The sequence below is a fragment of the Coloeus monedula genome (genome assembly GCF_965178545.1).
Source record: "Coloeus monedula genome assembly, chromosome: 2".
Classification (NCBI taxonomy): Eukaryota; Metazoa; Chordata; class Aves; order Passeriformes; family Corvidae; genus Coloeus; species Coloeus monedula.
Window position 1 is genome coordinate 45,636,149 of NC_138782.1, and position 24,429 is coordinate 45,660,577.

Sequence of the window (24,429 nt, forward strand, 5' to 3'; positions counted from 1 at the left end):
ATGAAGAAACAAGGGAGTTTGCCAGGGCATGCCCATCTGAATGAAAGTGACAGTCATTCACCAAACTAAGCTACACAAATGCCAAAGGGAGAACATAAATCTGACACAAAAGCCAATTTGCATGATTTCTTTTGGTTTTGTAAAATTATTTTCAGCATTACTCGGAGGGAACTTCTAAAAATGCATTTCAATTAATAACTTTCTCCATCTTGCAGTACCAAAAAATCTGATTTTTATCTTGACAACACTCTTTGGAAATATTCTTCTTTTGAATCACAACTCCATATCTGGAGAAAAACTGGCATGCAAATAAGCCATTTCTGACAGAAGATCACAAACATTTTTTTTCCAGATGTCTTTTAAATATCCTATTTCTAACAACATTACAAGCTATTTAGAGACCTCAGCTTCTGGAATTGGTAGCTTTCAGTGGTGCATCTCAGAATAGAAATTCCGAGTGTGCTGAGCCAGCAGCCAGTTCCATGCCCTGAAAGGACCACTTGATGGGCCAAATCCTGAGAGCTGGGAAGTGTTTGTACATTTCATTCACTGCTGCAGCTGTTCAATTACCCTCAAGAGCAAAACCCACTTATTTTGTGATGGCTGAACATTCACCCTTTGCTTGGAAAAAGAAAATATCTCCCATGGTGGGGGCAGATGTCAAACAGAAGGTATTTTTGAGATTAACAATTATTTTTGTTAATGAAAATAGACTGTCACTCTTCTTCGCTGCTCCCTCACACATTTTCAGTATTGCCCCCTTTTATGATCAAAGTTTGACTTCTGAAAGCCTCCTTTTGCTACAGCTAATTGGGACCTGATCTACTTCCTGTTTGCACTAATTGAACAGAGTGGGTAAACTCTCCTAATTTAATGGTGACTAACAGACATCTGCCACAGTCTATGACTAATATTACTCTGTTTTTGTGGGAAGATGTGATTCCATTTCAGATCTTTAAGCGATTCAAATCACCCTATACAGAAGATATTTTGCCTTTTCAGCCTTTTTTTTCCTCTCTGGAAAGAAACGGGATCCCATAAAAATGTGATGAAGGGGGCTGCTCTTAACCAAAACATAAATTAATCTGTTTGGTGTCTGATGAAATGCAACAGAACGTAAGTCTAATCTCACTTTGCCAACCTGTACTGCTTTGCAAGGACTACCCGTTTCAATAGGTTTAAAATTGTCTGTCAAGTTATGAGAAGGTTTAGCACAGGTTATCAGTGGGTTGGAGCCTATTTAGATAACGCTAATCAAGGCATCTTGGCAACTGCCAGATGGGGTACTGTATTTCCTGGTGGCTTTAAAGGGCATATTACAAAAACATGCTAGAAACTAGAATGCATTTCCCTGTAGAAAATGAAAGTGATGGTAGATGACAAAGATTAGCAACTTGAGGAACTGGTTTTGGGCATTATGGCTCATCTACCTACTCATGGATTATGTTTTCTGTCTCCAAGAAGAGGCCTTCATAATGTTAGTGTATACTTGGGGCCTCTTTTCAATAACATTGTATCCTAATTTTATTATATTATTATTATAAACATTAATGGTTTAATAATAATAGTATACATATGGTAATTTAAAATAAATAATTAAATATTAAATATTTATTATAGAAGATTAATGTTTGCACTATTTAATGATTTTATCACTTTACTTCTGAGTTGGAAAGGTAAATTAACAAGCTGATACGCGGAAAGAATGAGCACATTCTGCAGCTGGAGAACCCTCCAGTTTGAGCTGCAATGGGAAGACGACAGTGTAATCTGTGGAGCAAATAGAATATGGTTGTACCCATGCACTCAGGCAGGCAGATACCTGACTTGGCAGCTGAGGCATCCTTCAAGAAAGATCTCAAGAAAGCAAACTTGGGAATCTGCAGACCAGTGGCGGTAAAGCAAAGATGACCATGGCAAAGCAAATGCTATGCAAGACAGGAAACTGGGAACCAGCCTGGCTGGGATCCCATTCTCTAGTCACCTCCTTCATGTGTTGCCACAACACGGCTTTCCCTGAAAATCCTATTATGTTTTTACCGAGCTAATGAACAAATATAGGATAAGATCTGAAATTGTAATTTGCAGCAAACAGGTTTCCAGATGGTAGAAATACAGATAGGTTTGCATGTGTGATTTGCATGATAAGGAGTGTTCTCACAGACCTGACTGTGAGTTGTGGGTCACAAGGAGCAAAGTTCCTATCTCTAACTGGGCATCAAGCCCTGCAAACTTAATAATCCCGTAGCATGTTTTAATAGAATTAACTAGCTAAACAAAGAGCTTCCAGATGGTACCACACTACCAGTCCCAGGGACTTTCTAGGTTCAACTCCCATATTGATCAAAAGTGAAACTTGATCTACACTGCAGGGCACACAGGCTGTTGTAGAGCATTGCCTTAAGGACTGCAGCCTTTAACAGGGCTCCCCTGAGGCTCTGCCTTACTGGCTCAGGTCTTACTGTGAAGTGTGTGCGTGGGGTCAGCCCTTCTAAAAGTCCATTTCAAAACTGCATGGTTTTCAATGGAAAAGTAAGTGCAGCCCTACAGCACTCTGATTTTTGAGTGACAGCACAGCTCTGTGCTTCTAGCCTACTGCACTTAGCTTCTGCTTCACACCCATACCAGAGAGGAAGGAAGGGCTTTTGCAGACCATTGCAGGACACCCTATGGACCCTCCATAAATTATTGATTAAATAGCTGATTTTCCATGCATGCATGAGAAACACACCTTATCTTTCCCTTTGGAGCTTAGGTGAGACTTGTTCATAATACAGCTTTTGCTAAAAATGTACTGGGCATGCATGAAACATGATTTCCAAGGGCTCTTAATCTGAAAATCAAGTGTTCATCACTGAAGCACTGAAATTTCTCTCCTAGATTTTAAATTGAAGTCCACTTTTGCTTCAGTATTAGAAGAATCAAAAATCACCTCTCCCTCTCATGCTATAAGAAAAAAACCATACTTGTTCCATATCTCTCATTTGAAAAGAGCAGCTTGCTTTTTCCCTTGATTTTTGGGTCAAGATCATACTTGGGAAATGTTAAACATCAAACCAAGAAATACAGGGTTCAAACAATACAAAGCAGTTGGAAAACAGAAAGCAAAAAGGAAATACCTAGACAAGCATTTTTATTGTACCCAACTTGCCACGTGCTGTAAATACTTCACGAATTTAAAAGAAAGACAACAACCCACATATATTATCAATGTTACTTCCAACAGGAGAGTTGCAGGGAGGATGAGAAAGAGCTCCACAACAACCTGCATAGAGCACTATATTATGCAGGGCAGAACAGTGGCAAATCAATCCCTACTGAGATGCTTTTCCCTGTGCCGTGCAGCAAGACATGTAACAGAAGCCTCTGTGGAAGGGTGTGCAGAGCACTGTAACAGGACAGGTTGTGGTCATATAGATTTCGACCCTGCAAAGTAGGGACATCAACTGGTGATGTGCTTGAGAACCAGCCTGAGCCATGAGCTCTCCCAGGGATGGGACAGTCCCTCCCTACCCTCTTCCCAAGGGCTTGGGAGGAAACAGTCCACTGGCTCCAATTCATTATTGTTTTCAGTCTTGATGAAGATTTTTCCCCAAGTTCGTCTGTTCCTCTGAGGCCATGCAATAATGGAAGAGGGAACTGAAGCCTATTGGCCTAACACTGGATAAACAACTCGACTGACTCTACAGACTCCTTTTAGTGAGGCACTGAGATGGAAGACAGTTTGAAACTCAGATTCCAGGGTGCACTTCCAGAACAAGTGATTAGAAAAGAATAATTTTGTAATCTAATTAGATATTATTCCATCTCAGTGTATTTGTGCTATGGAAGGCACACACCAGGGCTTAGTTCTACAAACTTCATGAAATCAATAGGAAGTGAAGAAGCTGAGACAGAAATGTCAATATTCTGTTGGATCTAGGCCCAAGGCTTGACAGTGTAAATATGGTGAAAGATGGCACAAGATCCTTCCACAAAGAGATAACTATGAAAAATAAGTTACCGAGAAGTGAGAAACAAGAGATTTCCCACTATCATAGTCTTAACCATGAAGCTTTTCATGGTCAGAAGGAGTGTACCAAAGGCATCTTTTCTGTTGCAATAAAACCAGAAAACTTAAAGGAAAAAAACACCAAACATTTTCTCTGTAGACAAATTAAAAGTGAATCCACAGGTTACCATGGCTACAAAAGTCCATTTACTCTAGTAGCGTTTTCTAGCAGCTAAACACAAGTTTAAGTGATTAAGGAGAAAACACAGCTATGTTTATAACATTCCATTAGGTTTACATAATTAGATCTTTCAACTGCAAACCACCGCTGGTGACGGTTTTCTTGACTGTTCATAAAAGCCCAGCGGACTGATGTAACCATTTTTAGAACCATCCATCGTATTTCTGCACCTCTGCAATCATTTGGGATCAAACGACTACTAGCATGTCATACATGGCAATTTTCACAATCCAGAACACTCATTTTGGGTTACAGTAATCCAATTGGCAGCTTCTGTGGATGGCTGGAGGGGTACACAAGAAAAGCTAATTCTTAGACCATAAGGCAAGCCAAAACCTCAGGCATGCAGCCCTGTGTGGGAGCCTCTACAGTCCTGCCTCCTAAAAGTAATCTTCCCATACACGCATGAGAGACTAAAGCCGTTTCTCTGCTTGTGGGACAGGCAGAAGAGGGACTTGTCATTTTATACACTAAGCTGAAAGAGGAGAAATTTCCATCAAAATAAACTGCATGTGTGTGTATGGCAGCAGACTCCGTCATTAAAATGTCATGTTGGATTGGTAGGTGAAAGGATCAGTCCCATCTCTCTCCATCAATGCAGTGATCTCCTCCCAGAGCTCTCATGTCCATCACTCAAAAAATGAAAACTGAAGTTTTGGCCATTAGGAGGGAGGGTCCTGGCAGTGTGCATCAGCCAGCTGTGATGGGAGCCTGTTTTTGGCACAAAGCATGCAAGAGTTGGGAGACATTGTCTTTGCTGCAACCCACAGACAGAGAGGGCTCTGTGGGTTTCTTCAGTCTCTGGACTGTTCCCATGAGTTCTTTTACTGGGAGCCCATTCTGATAAACTTCTCTTTCTGTCCTGGGCTTCGGAGCAGTCCTTGTAGCTGTTGTGTTTCACAGAAAAGAAGCAGCAAATTGAAGACATTTGAGTGTCCATGGACACTTTCATAGAAGCTGGGTGCTGAGGTGAATTCTACATCACCTGGATGGACACCTCCATCCTTCCAAAAAATCAAAAGTGTATTTCAGTGTCCCTATACAAAGAACCTGTCAACATATTTGAAGTGGCTTTTTTTCAGTCTTAACCATTGTGTGAGAAGATCAACAAAGGGTATCCCTATTTTTTTCTTTCGTGAGAACAGCATATAAAACAGACAACATTTGTGAAGAAGAGTCTGTGGTTTTCTACATGCCATCCCAGCAAACTGGATTCATGATGTTCAAGCTGGTCACTCACTACCAGCAAGAAAAGTCATGCCTTCCCATCACGGTACTCTGAAGACACAGGGTGGCAAAGATCGATTAAAATGATACCTTGGCCTACAGAGCTCTGATTTCTGGGGACCAGTGAGATGAAAGGAAGCCAGTGCAATGCTCAACTGACAGGCTACATCGGCAGAGACTGCAACTAAAAAAAAAAAATCCATTTGTATATCAACTTAGTAATTTTTTAATATCATCAGTAAGACACTTGACATTTTTGAAAGTAGAAATGCAACTTAAATCTCAGCCTTCAAAATACACTGGGCTTTCCTGTTTACTTAAAGATGCACAGAAGATGGATTCTTTTCTCTGGATTTGCCTGTATACATTATATAGAACTTTAAAGTTTTAATGAAGCCATTGCAATTAAAAAAAACCTGAATAGGATGTAAGATTAATCTTTTAAATACCTACACAATCCAGCTTTTATAATTTTCCATGTTGTGCTATAGTCCTTGAGAATCATCAGAAGGCCATTAATCTTCCTTTTTTAAAGACAGAAACATTCAGTGTTATAAAATTTGTTAAATCTGTAGCACTAACAGATCTTCAGACCAACCTAAACTGAAAGTTTGCATCAAAAAATGCAAATAATATGCCCTTCCTCCCCCCCCCCACCAGTTCCATACGATCAGTCCACAGAACCCGATTACTGTTCATTTTGAAAGCACTGCTGTGAAAGGGTAGGCTCGATAGCTGCTATTGCTGTTGACAAGGGAGTGAAGGACTGTCGTCCTAATGAGTGTTTGTACAGTAACCAGCACAGCAGTATGCCAAATCACAAATAATAAACCCTGATCAGAGATTTCAAACATTCCTGTAACATCAGACAGACCATTCTGACTGCTGCACAACCAGGGACATCAGCTGCTGTATGAAATCCTTAGATTACTCCAGGGATACTTCTAAGTCATGTTTAACTAACCCGGTCACGGCACGGGTGTTTTCACTTGCCTCGTTTTTCCTTGTGCCACGATATTGCTTTTAAATCAGCGGCAATTTTGGAAGAACGGTTACTTCACTTGAGAAAGCAAACCATGCACTGGAGGCACTGAGCCCCACACCCTGAAGAGAGCTGGACAGGCAGGAGCGCGTGTATGTCCCACGGCCAGTGCAAAGCCTGCACGGAGCCCAAGCCGGGTGGTAGGGCCTGCCAAGTGCCAGGTGTCCCACAGCCCTGTGCTCCAGCACCTTCCCCACTTTCCTTCAAGGGCTGCCCCGGCGCTGGAGCTCTGTGTCCTACTAGGGGGCAGCGACACGAGGGCCCCCCTGCTCACGCTGTCCTCCATGACGAGCTGTGTGGCCCCGGCCACGCTGTCGGGGCTCGGACCCACCGGGTTAACACCTCGGCGCCTTTCTCCTCCCAGTCCGCGGGAGCCCTTCACCCTCTCCCCGCACAGCGGGCGGTACTGAGGGACCCGCAGGCACCGAGGCCAGCGCTCCTGCCTCCGCCTGTGCCGCTCCAGCACCGCGGCAGGGAACAGCTCCAGCAGGGAACAGCTCCGGCAGGGAACAGGGGCCGGGAGCTGGAGCGGTGCTGGGGGGAAGGACCCCCCTCCCGGCGTCGGAAGGCAGCGGCAGCCCCACGGCAGCCGATGCTGTGATTTTAAATGGGCGGAGCGGCGTCGAGCGGCGGGGCGGGCGGTGGGCGGCCCGCGCTGGCTCGCGGCGCCCATATAACCCCACCTCCCGAGCGCGGAGTGCCGCGGCAATTGGCTGGATGTGGTACTTGGAGATGTTGAGCTGGCTCCTTCCCCCCATGTCCCTGCACACACACAGGGGCGGGTGGTGCGGGCGGGAGCGGGAGGCAGGGCTCAGCCCCGGTGGCGGCGGCGGCGGGGCTTCCCCTCCTCGCTGCCTGCCCGCCGCCGTGCCCGAGCCGCTCCTGCTGCTGGGCTGCTGCCTGCGGCCGCAGGACCCGGCCGAGCCGGGCGGAGGGGAGCGCGGGCGGCTGCTGGCGGCGGCGGAGATGATGGCGGAGGGCGGCGGCGGGCCGGCGCGCAGGAAGGCACTATCGCTGCTGGAGGCGGCCCGATCCCGCTACGAGAGCCTGCAGATCTCCGACGACGTCTTCGGGGAGTCGGGCCAGGACAGCAGTGGGAACCCCTTCTACAGCACCTCGGCCGACTCCCGCTCCGCCGCCTCTTCCCAGGACGAGGAGGACGACGAGGAAGACGAGGGGCGCCCGGGGGTGCCGAGCCCGCGGGGCAGGGCGGGCCGGCGCCGCGCTCCCCGGGCGGCGGCCACCCCGGCGGAGCGGCGACGGCAGCGGCAGGTCTGCGGCGGCAGCGCCGTCCCAGGCGGCCCCGGCCCTATGGAGGAGGAGGAGGAGGAAGCGGAGAAGGGGGGCTGGACCCGGTCGCTGCGAGACGTCCCACCCCCTCATTTCAAGGATGGCAGCGGTACGAGGAGAGCGGGCTGCCGGGGGCGGCGGGTTCGGGCGGCCGTGGGGATGCCGGCGGGGGTGCCCGGAGCGCGGCCCCCACGCTCGGGTCGCGGCGCAGCCACGAGAGGGAAACCCCTACACGGGCTCAGTTGCCGCTTGGGCTGCTGCCCGGCGCCGGGCCTCACGGGCGGGGGCACGGCAGGTGCCTCTTGGCAGGCCCCTTCCCGGGAGCGGCCCCGCTGTCTGGCCGCAGGTGCCCAGGGCCGGGCGCGCCGGTGCCGGAGAGCCCTGCCGCGGCGGTGAGCGGGAGGGTGAGGAGAGGCCGCGTGTGCTTAGTCACAGGCATCCCCTCCCCAGCGGGGAGCAAGGTTCCCCATGGAATGAGGACAGGCGCTGCCCCGAACAGGGTGGGTGCCTAGGCCCCCGCAGTGGCTCCGCTCCGGTGTGCGGCTGGCTCCTCGTCCCCACTCATAGGTGGGGAAAGCCGCTGGTCAGGGCACTGCGGGTCTCCTGCCCTGCGCTGTGCAGTAGGGCTCTGGGATTGGGACTGGGATTCCCCCTGGCTGCAAGGTTTCCTGTGCAGCCGTCCCTAAACTTAACCCTCCTTGTGTGGCTTTTGGCCAGAGCGCATACCAAGAGAGTGGTGAAATGACACAGCGCGACCTACAGCAGCAGTGCGCTGCACGGAGATCTCCGCGGAATGGCTTGTGTAGCAAGTTGCACCATTGGTTTGCCGAGGGAGCCATTATAACATATATCTGCAGGCCTCGACAGCCAAGTTGACTGTGTAGCAGATCAGCAAGGCATTGCAAAAAAAGATTAATGGTTATGAAAAGCTGGGATGTGAAATTCAACATGTGCATCTCAGACTAGGATGGGATGATTACTGTCAATTGAGTGGGCAGTTTCCCTGTCCTAAGGTTGCTTCTCTTTGCTTTTTTTCGGTAGTGTTTAATTCCTTCATTTGGCTGCTAAAAGTAATAAATGGCCAAGAATGCTGCTGCACTCGGTGTAGTGTGCTGAAATTTGTGCAGTGGGGCAGGCAGAAACCTATCTGAGGAAGCAGCTTGGGATGGTTGGGGAGGAAGGTGGAGCTAGCACTGAAGCCCAGAGAAAGTTCAGTTCTGCTTCTGACAAATGTGCAGATAGAAGCTGTGTTTGCTTCTAGAAATATCTGAACCTTGTAAAATGTTCAAAAATCACTGTGATGTGCCTCTACAAAGAATTCCTGAGTTTTATTGAAGGTTCTTATTCATAAACATATCTAAGATGACATTCTGGACTATAAGCTTCATGATGTGATGGTATTTCAGCATTGATTCTCATCTAATTTCTCTACCTTTGATAGCTTATTTCATCATGTCATTACTTTATAGTAATACCCGTTTAAATACAGAACTGGGATTAGTGCTTTAATACTGGTTTGGAAAGGAATTGAGTTGATGAACTGTTAATTCAGGAATTCATATTTCCTTTGATATAAAGGAGTCTGATTAATGGTTGACAGGGACAATGCAGATGTCTCTTGAGGAAGGTGTATGGATATTGCTGTGAATATTTCCTTCCACTAATAGATGCAGAAGAGGATACTTATGCCCTTTCATTCTGTTGATTGTGATGATGATGATGATAGATGCTGCATGTTCTTCATAGAATGGTAATTTGGTTTGGCTAAGTTCAGGTAATGTAGTGATTTGATATGTGGGAAACATTTACCATCTGTGATATTTTTATTTTTGACTACTCAAATTCCAAGCTATGGAAACTACTGCATTGTATATAACTAAGCTCTTATAAATCTAGTTTGTAGATTGACTGACTTTAGGCAGGTATCATCATCGGAGTCATGCTAAACATACTTGTGCTGGCACCATTGTTGCTTCATGGAACAGCATTCTGACCCAAAAGTTTGTATCTATACCTGCTGAGGAAGAGGTCTTCACTGAGCTCCCTTGCAGTGACAGCTAGTCTTTCACTCCCTTATGGAGTACAGCAAGAAATACAGGGTTAGACAGAGCACTAAGAAAACTGTATTCTTGATTCAAATGTATTGGATGTAAGATCCTTTCTCTCTAGGTTCTGAGATTAACTGGAGTAGGTTTACATGACACTGAGATAAAAATTACCTTTGGTTAGCACCAAAACTTCAGAGTGTGGCATTTTGGTCAAAATCTCAAGGTTTGGTTAGGGGCAGGTACTTGACATCATCTGATGTCAGAAGACAAATGTCTCATGAGACTTCAGCCTCATTGATGCTGGAGATAAATTCTTGAATCAGACTAGGATCAAACCTCCTGTCAAGCTCTTTGGTTTGGGAGACTGCTCCTTCATGAAAGGGATTGTGTGGAGGAGGAAAAGGTTTGAGTTAGTTAATGAGAATGAGCTAGAGTTCCCAAGAGGAAGAATAAAGAGCCACTTATAAAGCTTGTGGTCTTTTTAACTACAAGTAGAAAATACTATCGCTTCCCTTTTTTCTTTTGAATAAATTACTTATTACTACCTTTCCCTTCCCAGCCTCAATATTGAACTTACGTCTTTAAAAAGTATTGTACCCATCCCTAGAATTAATCTTGAGCACAGACAGGCTGATACTTCATCCCAGAAATACACTCAAGACCCAGATGTGCTGGGGGCTGCTGGCAGTGTGTTAGATGGTTGAGTACGTCCTCAGTCTGCAGTCAGTCACCGCATGTATGCGTGGTGATGCCTGCCTTGCTTGTGTGGCAGGTTCTGACGAACTGGGAAAGGTCTGGCTTGACTTATGTGTGAGGAGATAAGTGCATTGCTATGCAACATGGTGCTGTTTGTGTCCCAGATTTTTGTTTTCTGCCCCTTCTTCAGGGATCTCCAGTTCCTGTTGCTCCTGTTCCATATAATAAAAATAGTGGGTGCTTAGATTTCCTGGGGAAAATACCCCCAACGTTAATACTTTAGCTGACTTCCTTTGTTGAAATCCAAAATAGCTGTTAACTTTAACATAGAGGTTAGAACAGATGGCTTGCTGGAACTTTGTGTTACTTCCTGTTAAACTATTTTGCAAATCACTCTTTTAGTTGGTGAGAATTCCCAACCATATGATTTGATACCCTGATTTATAAACTGGTAACTTGTGGCACTGTGTAGTTCTAATTAAATCAGGTTGAAGAAACGAGTGTCTGCCACAAATATTAAAGCAGTAATGTAAGTTCTGAGGTACTGGGATGTGAGTAATGGATAGGAGGTCTTGGGGAAGTTGCTGAAATGCCTTTCCTTCACAAAGAGCACCTGGCTACAGCACGTCCATGGGTAGGTCAACATCTGTGTTTAAAAGGATGATGTCATCCATGGTCAAATGCTGGTCAAAAGCTTTTTGTCCTAGTTGTAGAGTGTGGAAAGAATAAGAGAACAAATTGCTGCTAGGATAGGGAAAGAATAATTGAAAAGGAGAGAGAGAGAGAGCAAGCAACTACTATTACAAGCCGGTATGTGCCAGTAACTCAACATAAGCCCATCATTTTTGGTTGCTCCTGCCTCAGACTTAATTGATGTGCTCTTCCTTTCTTTAGGAGTGGGGTGGCTCTGAATGGTGCTTTCCCTTGTTAGCTCAGTAATGTAGCCAGCAACTGTTCTGTGATATATTGAGGCACTATTGCTTCTGCTCTTGGTTCTTTTGGGGTCTTTGGAGGTGCAAATATCCTGGTATTGCTGCAGCTTGATGTTCCTGATTTGGGGTAGGTGGCATTTTCTTCCTAGGATCCAATGCGTCCTATATCAGTGTAGTTCAGCAACCAGAAAATTTGACCTCAGATGTAAGAGCACTTCTTACTGTTAGGATGCTATGTTATGGTTATGTTTTAGGGTGGCAGCAATAGCAGGGAAATGTAAGCAAAAGTTAATGTTGAAGTCTTCAAAGATATGGGCAGTTAGTGCTACTGTTTCCTTCATTTTCTATGCCCTCCAAACCCTATTCTTAAGCCTAGACCTAAGGGCAAAATATTAAGAATGTTCCTTGCTGAAAGAGCATAGCAGGTCCTCTTTGAGTTGCATTTAGACAGTGAAAAGATCTTTTATGGATTTCCAGAGTGTTTCTCTGAAACACTTAATGTGCCATAAGTTGCCGTCTTTGAAGAACATGCTGCTGTAAAACAGCATGCTCTCAGGAAGAAGCTGCTAGGACCATGTTTAGCAATCTTGTTGCCTTGAAGAAGTTTAAGCAAATATTTAAAGTAATTTTTAGTATTTTCTGTTCCCAAGAGTGTGGACAGGCAGATGGGAAGGCAGCATTCCAGCAGCAGGGAGTCTGGAGGAAGAGCTCTTGGGTCAGGCTGGGCCATAAAAGAGGGCCATATGCATGCTACCACCTAACAGTGCAGGAGCTCTTGGATCAAGTTCAATAATAGAATCTGAAGACTTTAGTCTTACTGGATTGATGTCAATATTTAAAGATGCTAGAGTAACAAAAGTATGAAAGCTACTTAGTCACTTATGTCAGATTCTGCTTCAGAAATATCTGGCCCAAATTTTCTGGCTGTAAGTGGATAAAGTGATGTTGATATGATTTGTTCTTATTTATGTCGTCAGAGAACTTAGCTGCTTTTGATTTGCATAACCATGGACAATATTGGGGAAAATGTGTATTTATATAATCTGTTCTTGCATTCTAGGTAGAAATTACTTATAATGACAGTATCACAACACTTTCAGGAAGATATGATCAATACATCTCAAAGATGTACATTACTACTTTGCAAAGCCTTTATAGGATGACTTAAAGTCTTGAAGTTTTGCTAAATAAGTGAATTGTGCAAAGGCTTAGTATCTCATACATATTACAAAATCTAGATGTGCTTTTCAGGAGGTTTTAATGGCTTTAGAGCACATTTTCCTGCTTCCATCATCACTGAAGAGAACAAAGTGCATATGACAGCCTTATTGATTAAAAAATTTAGTGCACCTTAGCTATTTGTGTTCCCTTGCCTCTTTTGCCCATACCTCTGCCTTAAACATGCATTTGAGGAACAACCTAGTATTTAGATAGACTTTACGGGGGAAAAAAAACCACTGTTTTTTTCCTGCTTTTATAAAGAGAATCTGTTTTGGTCAGTACTCGAGACAAGTCTATAAGCACTGCAGATTAAGGTCTTCTCCATAGACTCTATCTAGCCTTTTACAGAGAAAAAGCATATTTGTTCCTAGATCTGTTACTGCATAAAATGAATCTTTTCTCCTTGCAGCTATTGATGGGGTCATTTAAAGTAGATCAGTTCCTACAGCTACTCATGTCCTTTAGTCAACATCTCAAAAACAGTACAGCAAACAGTTTCCATGTCTGCATACCTTTAAGTCAGCCTAGAGAGGAAATCAGCCTCTCTGTTCAGTCTAATGAGGATGCTAATGGTGGAGTTGACTTGCAAACTCTGTATTGACTGCTAGGTCACAGGAAGTTGTCCTGGATGCCATAGACTTAAAAGAAACTGGAAATGCCTCTTAGATGTTCATGTTCATATAAGAGTTTTGCTTCCCTCCTGTGCTCAAGCTTCAGAATTTTTGGAGTAGATGGATTTAGCAGTTTGGAAATACGAGGTATTTCCCAAAGGGAAGGTAATAATGGATATAGTTACACATCCTGACTAGAGGTCAGTGGAGTATAATCACTGAAATATCTCATTCTTTCAAGTACTGCCAAAAATTGGGCATGTTACTAGAAAACAGAACAGATGGACTCAAAAGGAATGCATGGCTAGAACAAATGCATGAGGATACTATCATTTGACGTCTTACTTTCTTGTAGCAAGCCATCGTTTCTAGGAGCTTATCCAAGCTCCCCCTTCATATTCTTTAAAGAACAGGATGTTAACCAGTCACTGGCCCTGGGTGAAAATGAATGAACTCATACCTGAGTAGATCATTTAAAAATTAAGCCAGTTCCTTGATTGATAGACTGCAGGAAAACAGGCTTGGAAAGCTCCACAGCTGATTTTGTCTCTAAGTTACTCCTGGACTATCTTCTTATTTTCTATGAAAACAACTGGTATTCATGTAACATGGTAGAAAACATGCTTTTGATTCTGCTTTCTTGGATATCATGAGGGATTCACATGACCTGTATGGACAAACCATACATAGTGTTAAGGACAAAGAACAAAACCAAGCAACTTTTATTCAGCAAGCAATAAAAAGCTGTAACTATGCAGCTGCAAACTGGGCAAGTTGAAGTGTAGTTGATGAGGCCCATTGTAAGGATGCCAAAATCATGTTGGAGAGGGATACACAGCAGACACAGAAGAAGAATACTGTGTATGTATCTGTATGGATGGGGACAATTAGCTGTGTGTTGGTCAGGAAGATTATTTGACTGACATAAAAGATACAGCAAGCCCATCAGTGGGCACAAATGAAGGTGTTATTTCTAGTGAAGAAAAAGCAGAAAAAGACCTAAAGCGGCTGCTGTTATAGCAGTGATTCATTTCTGATTACATATGGCAGGGAGGTGGGTGTGTATGAAAGATTAAATTCATGCAAAAATGAGAATATCTTTTTTAGTTACAAAATTGACTGTTGTGAAAAGTCTGACTATCCAGTGCATGTAGTCATCTCTGCTTTTTTTGGAAAGGTAGATGCTGGTTAACTTCTGAGTGGGGAGCACCTGTAGTTGTGCAGTGCTAGGGGTCAGCGTGTAGCTGTGGGCATGGCTGTTCCCATTGCCTGCTGCCAGATGCACCCTGTTGACAGAGGGCTTGGACAATGGTAATCTTGTCAGTTCGTGCCCAGGGACACTGCTTGGAAGAGGCTACATGTATTGAAACTCATACATGTGTGCACTTACACATTCAGAATCATAGAATCATTAAGGTTGGAAAAGACATTTAAGATCATCAAGTCCAACTGTCAACCCAGCACCACCACAATGTTCATGACTAAGCCACGTTCTCAAGTGCCATATTCATAGGTGTTTTGAACACTTACAAGGATGGTGACTCCACCGCTTCCCTGGGCCATCTATTCCAATGCTTTCTAACACTTTCAGTGAAAAAAAAATTTCTTATATCCAATCCAAACCTCCCCTGGCACTACTTGAGGCTGTTTCTTCTTGTCCTGTCACTTGTTACTTGAGAGAAGAAGCCAACCCTGTCAGGTAGTTGTAGAGAGCAGTACTGTCCGCCTTGAGCCTCCTTTTCTCCAGACTAGACAACCCCAGCTCTCTCAGCTGCTCCTCATAAGACTTGTGCTCCAGGCACTTCACTGACTTCACTGTTCTTTTCTGGACTCCCTCCAGAACCTCGATGTCTTTCTTGTCAGGAGCATAAAATTGAACACAGGATTTGAGGGGCGGCCTTGCCAGTGCCAAGTACAATCACTGCCCTGGTCCTGCTTGCCACACTATTGCTGATACAGGCCGGGATGCCACTGGACTTCTTGTCCACCCCTGCTCACACTGGCTTATGTTCAGCTGCTGTTGATCAGCACCCCTTTTCTTCTGGAGAAAGGATGCAGGATAGATTTCCAGCCACTCTGCCCCCAGCCTGTAGGACTGCATGGGGTTGTTGTGACCCAAGGGCAGGACCCAGCACTTTGCTTTCATGAACCTCACACAGTTGGCCTCACACATGGCCTCAGCCCATGGATCCAGCCTGTCCAGATCCCTCTGCAGAGCCTTCCTACCCTCCAGCAGAACAACACTCCCACCCTGCTTGGTGTCATCTGTGAATTTGCTCAGGGTGCACTCAATCCCCTCATCCAGGTTATCAGTGAAGATACTGAACAGGCCTGGCTCCAGTACTGAGTCCCAGGGAACACCATTCCCTGGCCCTGTCATTCAGCCAGGTTTCTCCCCAGCAAAGAGTACATGCATCCACACCATTGGAAGATAATTTCTCCAGGAGAATGCAGTGGGAAACAGTTGTAAAGGATTTACTAAATCTAGGTAGATTACATCCAGAGCCTTTCTCTCATTCACTAAGCACATCACCTCGTGATACGAGGAGATCAGGTTGGTCAAGTAGGACCTGCTTTTCATAAATCCATGTGGCTTATGGCATTTGGAATATGGGGTCTAGTTTTACTTATTCTGCCCCAGTACAGGGTAAATAGATCAAGTGGACTACAACACAAGAGGTGGCCAGCCCTCCCCAGAGGGCAGGCTGGCAGTTCATAAACCTTTTGCTGCTGAAAATGAACCACCTTTGGTTTGGGGTAAGGGATTCCCGGGATGATCTTGAAAAATGTAAGATGCTCTTACATCTATCTCGCTCGATATGTTGCATTATGGATATAAGTACATATGTGGATATAAATTCTTTTTTAGCCTTTCAAAGGGCTTCTAGCTTTCTGGACTGTATTCTTGAAAAGGATCACTAGATGAGAAGACCTTCTTAAACTGAACACTTTCTCATTTTTTGGCCATTATAGTTCTTCCTTACTCATAAACTTGTCCTTTTATGTAGTTAGTGGTTGTTTTGAGATGAAGAAAAATACAGTGTTTGAAGGTTTATACATGGAGATCTGCATTAGTTCCCTTTTGTCACTGACTCTGAGATGAAAAGAAATTACGCTGCAAGACTTGGAGTGCGGTTGAGTGATCTGTAGCTATTTTCATGGTGCTAACATTGTTGCAAGTAGTTTCAGTTCTTTCTTTTAAGGGTATGGCTTTAAGTGTATCACAAACTTGTCCCATTGGGAAAAGAGTGATGGGGTTTTAGAGTAAATGACATCTTAGTCTTTCCACTTGATGAGGTTGTAGTTGATGAATAAAGAATGACCTCTCAAAAAAGGCCTTTCTTCATCTGCTTCTGTACTACAGGGTAATGACTCACACTTAAAATGACATGAGAGATGGTCTAAGAGATTGTCCAATCTCTACAGCAGCCCCCTGCCATGGGGCCCCTGGGGGTCTGTCAAAGCAGGGCTTGGCAGCCAGGGCTGTCCTGCCACCCCAGCCAGGAGAGTTGCAGCCGAGGACCCTGAGGCAGCCCTGGGCACTGGGGGGACAGGCTGAGGCTGGGTCAGGATGTGGGCGTGTGGGTGGGCCTGTGGCAGGACAGGGCTGTGCCAAGCTGGAGCCTGGCCCTGCTGGGGTGGGGGCTGATGGCTCTGGGTGGCTGATGTGGAGCCCTGGGCCAAGAGGGTCAGGCATGGTGGTGATCGTGGGGCACTGGCAGTAGCTCCTTGAAACAAGCTCCTTGGCAAAAGCCATGACTTTCTGTAATGGCTCTTGCACAAAAAAGTGTTCAGAAGGAATTTGTCAGTGCTCAGCTGAGCCATTGTTTCAGCCCACTTCCCAATAGCTGTGGTTCTCTGCACCCTATCCCTACAGCTCAGGCTGTTGGTAGACAGCCCTCCTGTCAGCCATGGAGAGCCTGGCTGCTGCCAAAGAGTGATTGGGAGGTAGTGCTGTCTTGTCATTACCTTTGTTTCATGGGTGCCCTGCAAGTTCTTTTGGTTCAGATTACCTTCAGTGTTTATGTCTTGTGTATGAAACAAACCCTGTGGGGGTTTTGGTGTGCAGAGCAGTTGTGTGAAGTTAGGAGTTAGCTGATCCTTGTGGAGGCCCACCATGGTCATTGTGTTCCATGACAGACTTACTGCCTTGTTTTCTGCAGTGAATTGGAGGCAAGCGATTGAGGTTGGAACCATCTCCGCAGTACTGGCTCTGAGTTTAACTTTGTGCTTTGTGTTACACTACATCTGTTGCAACAAATCTTACAGACATTAAAATATGTAGCAGGGTGAAGCAGACAGATGCAGAAATATCTGATTGGATAAATATCATCTAATCCCCAAGGTATTCTCACTAAAATTGTTGTTAGTGAAAATGCCTGTTTGTCTCCATTTGAATTGGATAGGTCTGGCCCAGCATCTCCAAAAATGTGTAGCATAAAGATCTGTCAAAAGCTTAAATGTTCTGATGGGACATTTTTACTTTTATTTTTATTTAATTTCATTTAATTTTATTTTTTATTTTTAATTTAATAAGAACTTGAAAGCGCATTCCTGAATGGAGCTGGACTTCTTGAATTTGTTTATTAAACCTTTAGATAATGTGAAGTTGGGAGTGATTCCATGTACACTGAAGAGCAAGCTGAGAATTTCCAAGGTTCTTGATAGCCTGAAATAGTCTGGTGCAGGGAACACAATGGCATGGTGCAAGAGGGAAAAGCTTAGTGTAAAGGCAGCACTGACTAACAGCAGAAGTGGAAAATGGAAGGACTGTCTGGGTGGAAAAGGAACTGGTGGTTGAAGCTGAACACCAGACAAGTGCGACTCAGTGTCGTACTGTTGTGAAAAGGCAAACATCCAAACAGAGTGTACAAGACTTGAAATGAGACTGTTTTGCCACTTAGGAGAGAGAGTCTGGGTTGCCAGTCCAGGTGAGAAGCATGTAATTAAATACGAAGATAAAGGACAGAACTGGAAAATCTACTAACTTGGCTGCCTTTTAGTATTCTGGTTTTAAGCCAAAGGGCCATATGGGTAAGTAAAAGAGCTATTGTAGGAAAGGGAATTATCTGCCTTACCTGCTCTGAAAACTAAGTATGAGGAATAATGGGTATAAATTGATGGATAATTTAATCAGACATGATAGAAACTCTCAGACAGTGCAGTGGTGCAGAAGACAAATGTGTCACTGAAAACCTAAGAACAAGTGTCATTAACCTGTTACATCTGTTGTAACAGACTGACACCCAGTGTGTGTGCTGAATGGGGATAGAGGCCTTGGACTGAAGGACTTCCTGAGGTTCCTTCCAGCACTCTTTTCCTTTGTTTTAGATTGGTTAAGATAAAGTAGCAAGCTGCTTAGTGGCAAGTTAAATGTTGGAGTGTTATGAAAAGGACTTGCTACTTTCATCTCCCATGTCAACTTTTGGAGCAGGGAGAAGGCTGTGCAGCTTGTGGGAAAGAGCTGTGTGCTCTTAGAAGGCTGCCTGATCTGTTAAGGTGAAACTCCCTCCTTCCCTTTGTCCCGGAAAGTGGCCCAGGCATACTTGATGGTTACTTAGGGTGTTGTTTCCACACTCACTTCTATGGTAATGAGTTGTGTCCATGAATCTTGTATCTCTACTCAGATGACTTACTCTGAGACTCCTTTATGTTCGAAGCACTAATCTGCTTATGTTAGGGACATCTGATATGACACTACCCAAATACTTGTGAGATTAGTGGTGCAACACTCTGGAGGCAGTGCATCATCCAGTGGTGCCTGGGTTTGTACTTGCCTTTGTTCATGACACTTTTTGAGGTATAAAGAGCTTCCTTGCAACTGAATCCCAACACAATGCTCTATAGATGTTAAGGATGGATACATGGAGGAAGACGAGTGCAGGTCTGGAAGAGGCCCAGCTAAGTCATAGTGCAGACACTTGCAATAATTGATAATCATGTAACAAGTGTCCTGGCAAGAAAGAACAACAGAATGTCTACTCCATGATTTTTCAGTTTGTGGACTGGGTATCAGAAGGTTGTTTCTTCACTTTTTTGTGAGCATTGCAATATTGTTTCATCTTCAAAGACTACTTTTTGGCACTTAGGTTTTCTTTTTTCCTGATCTTTACCTCAAGTATATTTAAAGAGATTTGCTGTTTAGTTTTCTTGTGGTTTTTTCTCTTGCTCTTTTTTCCCTCTTTTTTCTTTTTCTGTGTTTTTTTTCCTCCTAGGCTAAAAATAAGAAAGTGTCATATTTCTTCACAATCTTTCCTTGCGAGAATACACCCCTACTTCTAGTAGTAGTTCTCTGCCTTTTCCAGTGTAGGATCAATTCTTTGTTGACAAATTGCACAGGTGTCCAAGTAAGGTCTTACAGTTCCTTATTCAATGGTACTAATGCATCACTATCTCCACTAAAGATAACCTGCTTTATGCTACCCAAAAAATGACTGTTCTAGAAGTCAGTTGTGTATCAATTTTCTGCAGAATAAGAGATTGTGTCTGATAATTAGAGAAAAAACTTTCAATATGGGTTTTTGAGATTTATTTTGGCCAATAAATTCAGATACTATCTAGTGGGATGATCAGCCCAGTCTTTTCTGATAGTGTTTTGAGCATAAAATTGGTTCTAGTTCCATGTCCTGGTAAAAAATAAAATAATATCTTTCCCAAAGTCACCTCCCTTCATCCAGACAATTTCTTTCTCAGTCAAGGATCTGGGTAAGGAGGACACATTAATACTCTTACTTATCTGTGCTGCTGCCAATTAACAAGTATCTAGCTTGAAACAGAACAGATAAATTCAACTTTCCTGTAAGTAACATCTTAGAAGCTTACCCACTGAAAATGATTTTAAGGTGACCTGTCTATGATACAAATGTCTGCATTTGTCTTGATGTCTTTAATTAGTCTTTCCTTCAAAATCTGTTCAGTGTTTAAGGAGTATTGGGATCAGAGCAACAAGCTAAAGTCACCAAGGCTCTTACTTCTTTTTGGAAGTCTTTGTTTTCCCAGCTTAATGTCTTAGCTTGAACTTGGATTCACTTAGGTTCTTCTTATGGGGCTCCTATTTGAGTATTTGAAGATTAGAAACAAAAATATGTACTAAATGGCAAGATTCAAAATTTTTTGTCTTTGTCACAGGTATTGCAGTTTCTGGTGTCCTGTCCTCAGACTCTTGAAACTTACTCTGCTATAAACCTCATTAATTGCCTTGAGAATGAAGCCAAAATCCTTGCCCTAACAGCTGAAACACACCTAGGTTGTCATGAATCTCTGTGTCATGAAAATTGCTCTGGCTTCACTTCCTCCTTCTTCCCCTTCATCCCCCTTTTATTTTACTGAAGAGCATTTTCGATCTTTCTGTACAAGACATGGCTGTTTTGGGTTAAGTGCGAGTACACACACTTCTGTGGGTGTGAGTACAGCCAGCAGTATCAGAACCGATAATCCCACTAGACTCAGGTAAATTCAAAATACATTGAAGGATGATAAATTCAAATAGTAGTGCAGGCACCTAACTGCTTTCTGGGACAGATGGTGGGTGTAAAGTATTCAGCTATGGATATTTTTGAATCGGTACCGTCAAAGTACCAATTGAATATAAAATGGTTCTAGAAGTATGAAATGGACTTGACACTGTTAATGCTGTTGTTGAGATTGTACCAGTTTGCAACTCTTTTCTCTTTTTTTTTTTTTTTTTTTTTTGGCTGCTGGCTATCTCTCCTTGAATCAATAAAAGAAGCTAAGTGAGCAAGTGAGCATCAGTTTTTTTCTAAAAGCAGCCATTTGTATCATATGATGAAGCAGAAATGCTTGATAGCATTTTATGGACATATATTGCAGTAGAGTGAGCGAGGTGTTAAAATAAAACCCGTGCCTTTTCTTCAGGTCTTTTGCTGAAAGGTTGACTCAGAAGGGAGGGGTCTGAGTATTGACCTGGAGCAGCTTGACATAGAGCAGCGCACTGCCAATTGTTCGAATGTCAGCTTTCTTCCTAAGATAAAAGGGCAGTGGAATTCTTTTTTTTTTTAAGCTGAAATGGGCAGCTAAAGGGAGACTCCTTCAGCACAATACTTTAATCAGAAAAGGAACAAGAAATAAGTATAACAAAAGCTGCTCAAAACTTTACTTTCAAGCTTTCAGTTTCTACTGAATCCTTTTAATCTGTACTATAACCTCTTTCTAACCTGCCCTTCTGTGCTACAGCATTTAGTTTCTCTAATTGTATTTTGCTTCCTAGAATCTTCTCCTGTCATAAAAATGACGTTACTCTTATATCTTAATATTCCAATACTTCACATTTTAACATCTTGTTCTTAGTCTTTATGAAACTTTCTTTTTTTTTTTTATTCTCTGGGCTCTGCTGGATGCCATGGCTCCATTGTTCCTATTAAAATTGTAGGTAGTCAGGGGTGAGAGTTCATCAAATTTTGCTTCTTAGTAAGCCAGGCTTTGTGTGATTTTGCTCTGCCCCATGTGCCCAAGTCCATTCTTGTGGGAGGAGAAGGTAAAGGTCTTCCAGATACCGAATTCTCACCTAACTTACAGGAAGATAGCGGATAGGATGACAGCCTTTTGAATTGCCCTTGCTGAAAGATGGCTTGCTTGAGTACAATCCTTATTGTACAGCACATTTGCAGTGAGAAGAGCCTGTAGGCTCCAACAGCATCTCCTGTGATGAAAAAGCAGGCTGGTGTTGAGAAGTGAGGTCATATGAAACAAGTCTCTGCCTGTTCTTGCCTCACACAGTGTATCATAAAGGTAACAGCTGGTACTTCGAACATACCAAAATTATGGCCAGGTGCTCCTGACCACATTGCTCACCCAGCCTGGTGCAGCTGATGTTCCAGATCTGCTTTTGTGGGAGATACAAAATGTGAACTGTCACACCCACCACAACATCAAACGTAGCATTAAAAAGCTGGGAGGAATGCTGTATGCAGCTCAACAAAATTTGAGTTCAGATCTAATAGTGATGTTTATTTATGGGTTTGGTTATCCCATGATTATTCAATCTTTTTGGATGAAGGTTGCACTTCAGGAGTGTCAACTGCCCCCGCATGGAGTTTTGAATTAGCGTTTTATTTTGTCTGAGTTTTGAATGCATCTGTGCTCCTGCTGCCTAATAGAAGAGACCAGTGCAGTTCTGCAGGCTAATGCACTGAGTAATAGGCCCAATTCTTTATAGCAAGGATTTAAGGAATATTCTCCCTTCTCCCTCACCTGTATTGGCAGGAGTGGGAATTGCGTCTCCTGTCTGGTTCTTCCCTCACTTTGTGAAGGGTACCCTGTAGTCCCTCGTCTGCCAGACATTGGTTCTAGAGGCAGGAGGATGTGACCAAAATCAAGCAATTTCTATAAAGAAAGCAAAATATTACGGTTTTTGTAAGCAGTTTTGGTGTAGCTATTGCTTTTCTTTTTGTCTTTGAGACTAGCTGAACTCAATGTTCAGCATGCTCGTGGAGCTTGAATGCTTCCTAAAGAAAGGAGACACAAAGATTTCTTTTAAGTTTTGCTTTCTCTGACTACTGCTGTAGAGAGTCATTGTTAGTTGCCTTGTTTGTAATTTAGAAGAGGGAGGAGGAAGGAAGCAAGCTTTTAAACTGGGGAAAAAAAAAAAAGATTTTTTCTAAGCAGAGTTTTAAGCACCTCATTTGCTGTGTCTTCAAGGACTGTGTACTATACTTGCCAATACTTACTGTTTTGCAGTTATTTCTGTGTTTTATTATGGACTGTGTCACTTGATATTGTAATACTTATACCACTATGTCATTTGTTTGGAGCAGTCCTAGGCTAGAAGAAATACGTTTAATCTTACTTCAAAAACATGCACATCAGTGTAGTGTTGCAGTGATACCTAAGAATAATTTAGTCACTGTAACTTAAGGTTAAGTATCTGCCTCAAATGCTTTCTGCTGGGCTGGAGCTGAAAAGACCCTAGAAGAGGTTTCTGTTGTCAAACTGTAGCCTCGAAAATTTCTTAAAAGAGATCCCTTTTGAAGTTTATTGAAAGTACAACCTGTTTGCTTCATATCCTGACAACAACAAAAAGTTTGGTATCAGCTCTGAGTGGTAGGAACAAACGTGAAATCCCCTGATGAAAAGGAAAAATCCATGCTTCCTGAAGAACATGGTTTCCAATTTGCTTGCTAAGGTTTGCAAAGAGTGACCAAAATCTGTAGCGGTCATAAGGCCTATGAGGGAGGACAAAGGGGCTGCAGGATAGACTGCAGAGAATTTTCATAGTCAAAAGACATTCCCCTTTTTTCCTACCACTGCACATATTGCAACCTCAGTCTTGCTTTTAGGATTAATAATTTGCGTGGCTGACTGCAAAATGAGTGTCTGCTCTGGAAACCTATTTCTGCTAGAGAAAAATACAAGGCTCTTACACATCCTTTTGATTTGTGAGTGACACAAATTGAAATTCAAAGGGAAGTGTCAAGGGATGTAAATATAGTGCATTATTCTTTGAATCCAGAAATGCATGTAAGCATGTACATAGGTGGTACTACTTTAATGATACATGACATATGACTTGAATGAGATGTATTTCTTTAATGGCACGAAAAGTGTTATACCAATGCCGAAGAACCTCTCACTGATACCCCCACTCCCCTGCTCTTACAAGAAGACAGTTTTCTAGGAGGACAAAGGGAAATGACTCCTTTTTATATTGGTATAAAACCTACGAGTAGATCTGCTGACGCTTATAGGATTTGAGCACACATTCAGCTCTCTGCTAAAGAGAACGTGAACTGTATCTGCTAGGCTGCTTTAGTCCTGAATGCCGTTACTGGAGAACTCGAGGGCAGTGTTCCCCAATCATTTTTGATCATTCACCCCTATCAGTAGAAGCTTTTTCAACAGAAAATCTCAATCCATGTATATTTATTTATAGATTATATACTTGCACTACTGTACTAATATACTATGTACATTATAAAGCATACACAAAACCATAATGAAAACCAGGATGAGATAAAGACAAAACTAACACTATTTAATTTTTTTACTTTGTTAACAATACAGAAAAATGTTTTCTTCCAGCCCCCCAGTAGATTGTCTTGTGCAGCACCCCGTGTTGGAAAGCACTGTGCTAAGTTCATGTATGACCAAGCAGATGGTGCCTGGATCTCGGCA

General features: G+C 43.4%; 1 protein-coding gene across 1 annotated transcript in view; it reads left to right on the forward strand.

Annotated features, from left to right (window-relative positions):
• Positions 1 to 7,455: 7,455 nt before the first annotated feature.
• Positions 7,456 to 24,429, forward strand: part of PGBD5 (piggyBac transposable element derived 5) — a gene marked incomplete at its 3' end in the record, with an annotated part of 64,343 nt that continues 47,369 nt past the window's right edge. Inside the window, exon 1 of the mRNA XM_082303046.1 lies at positions 7,456 to 7,900. Within this exon, the coding sequence (XP_082159172.1) occupies positions 7,468 to 7,900 (433 nt within the window). The 5' untranslated portion in view covers positions 7,456 to 7,467. The remainder of the gene's footprint in view (positions 7,901 to 24,429) is intronic.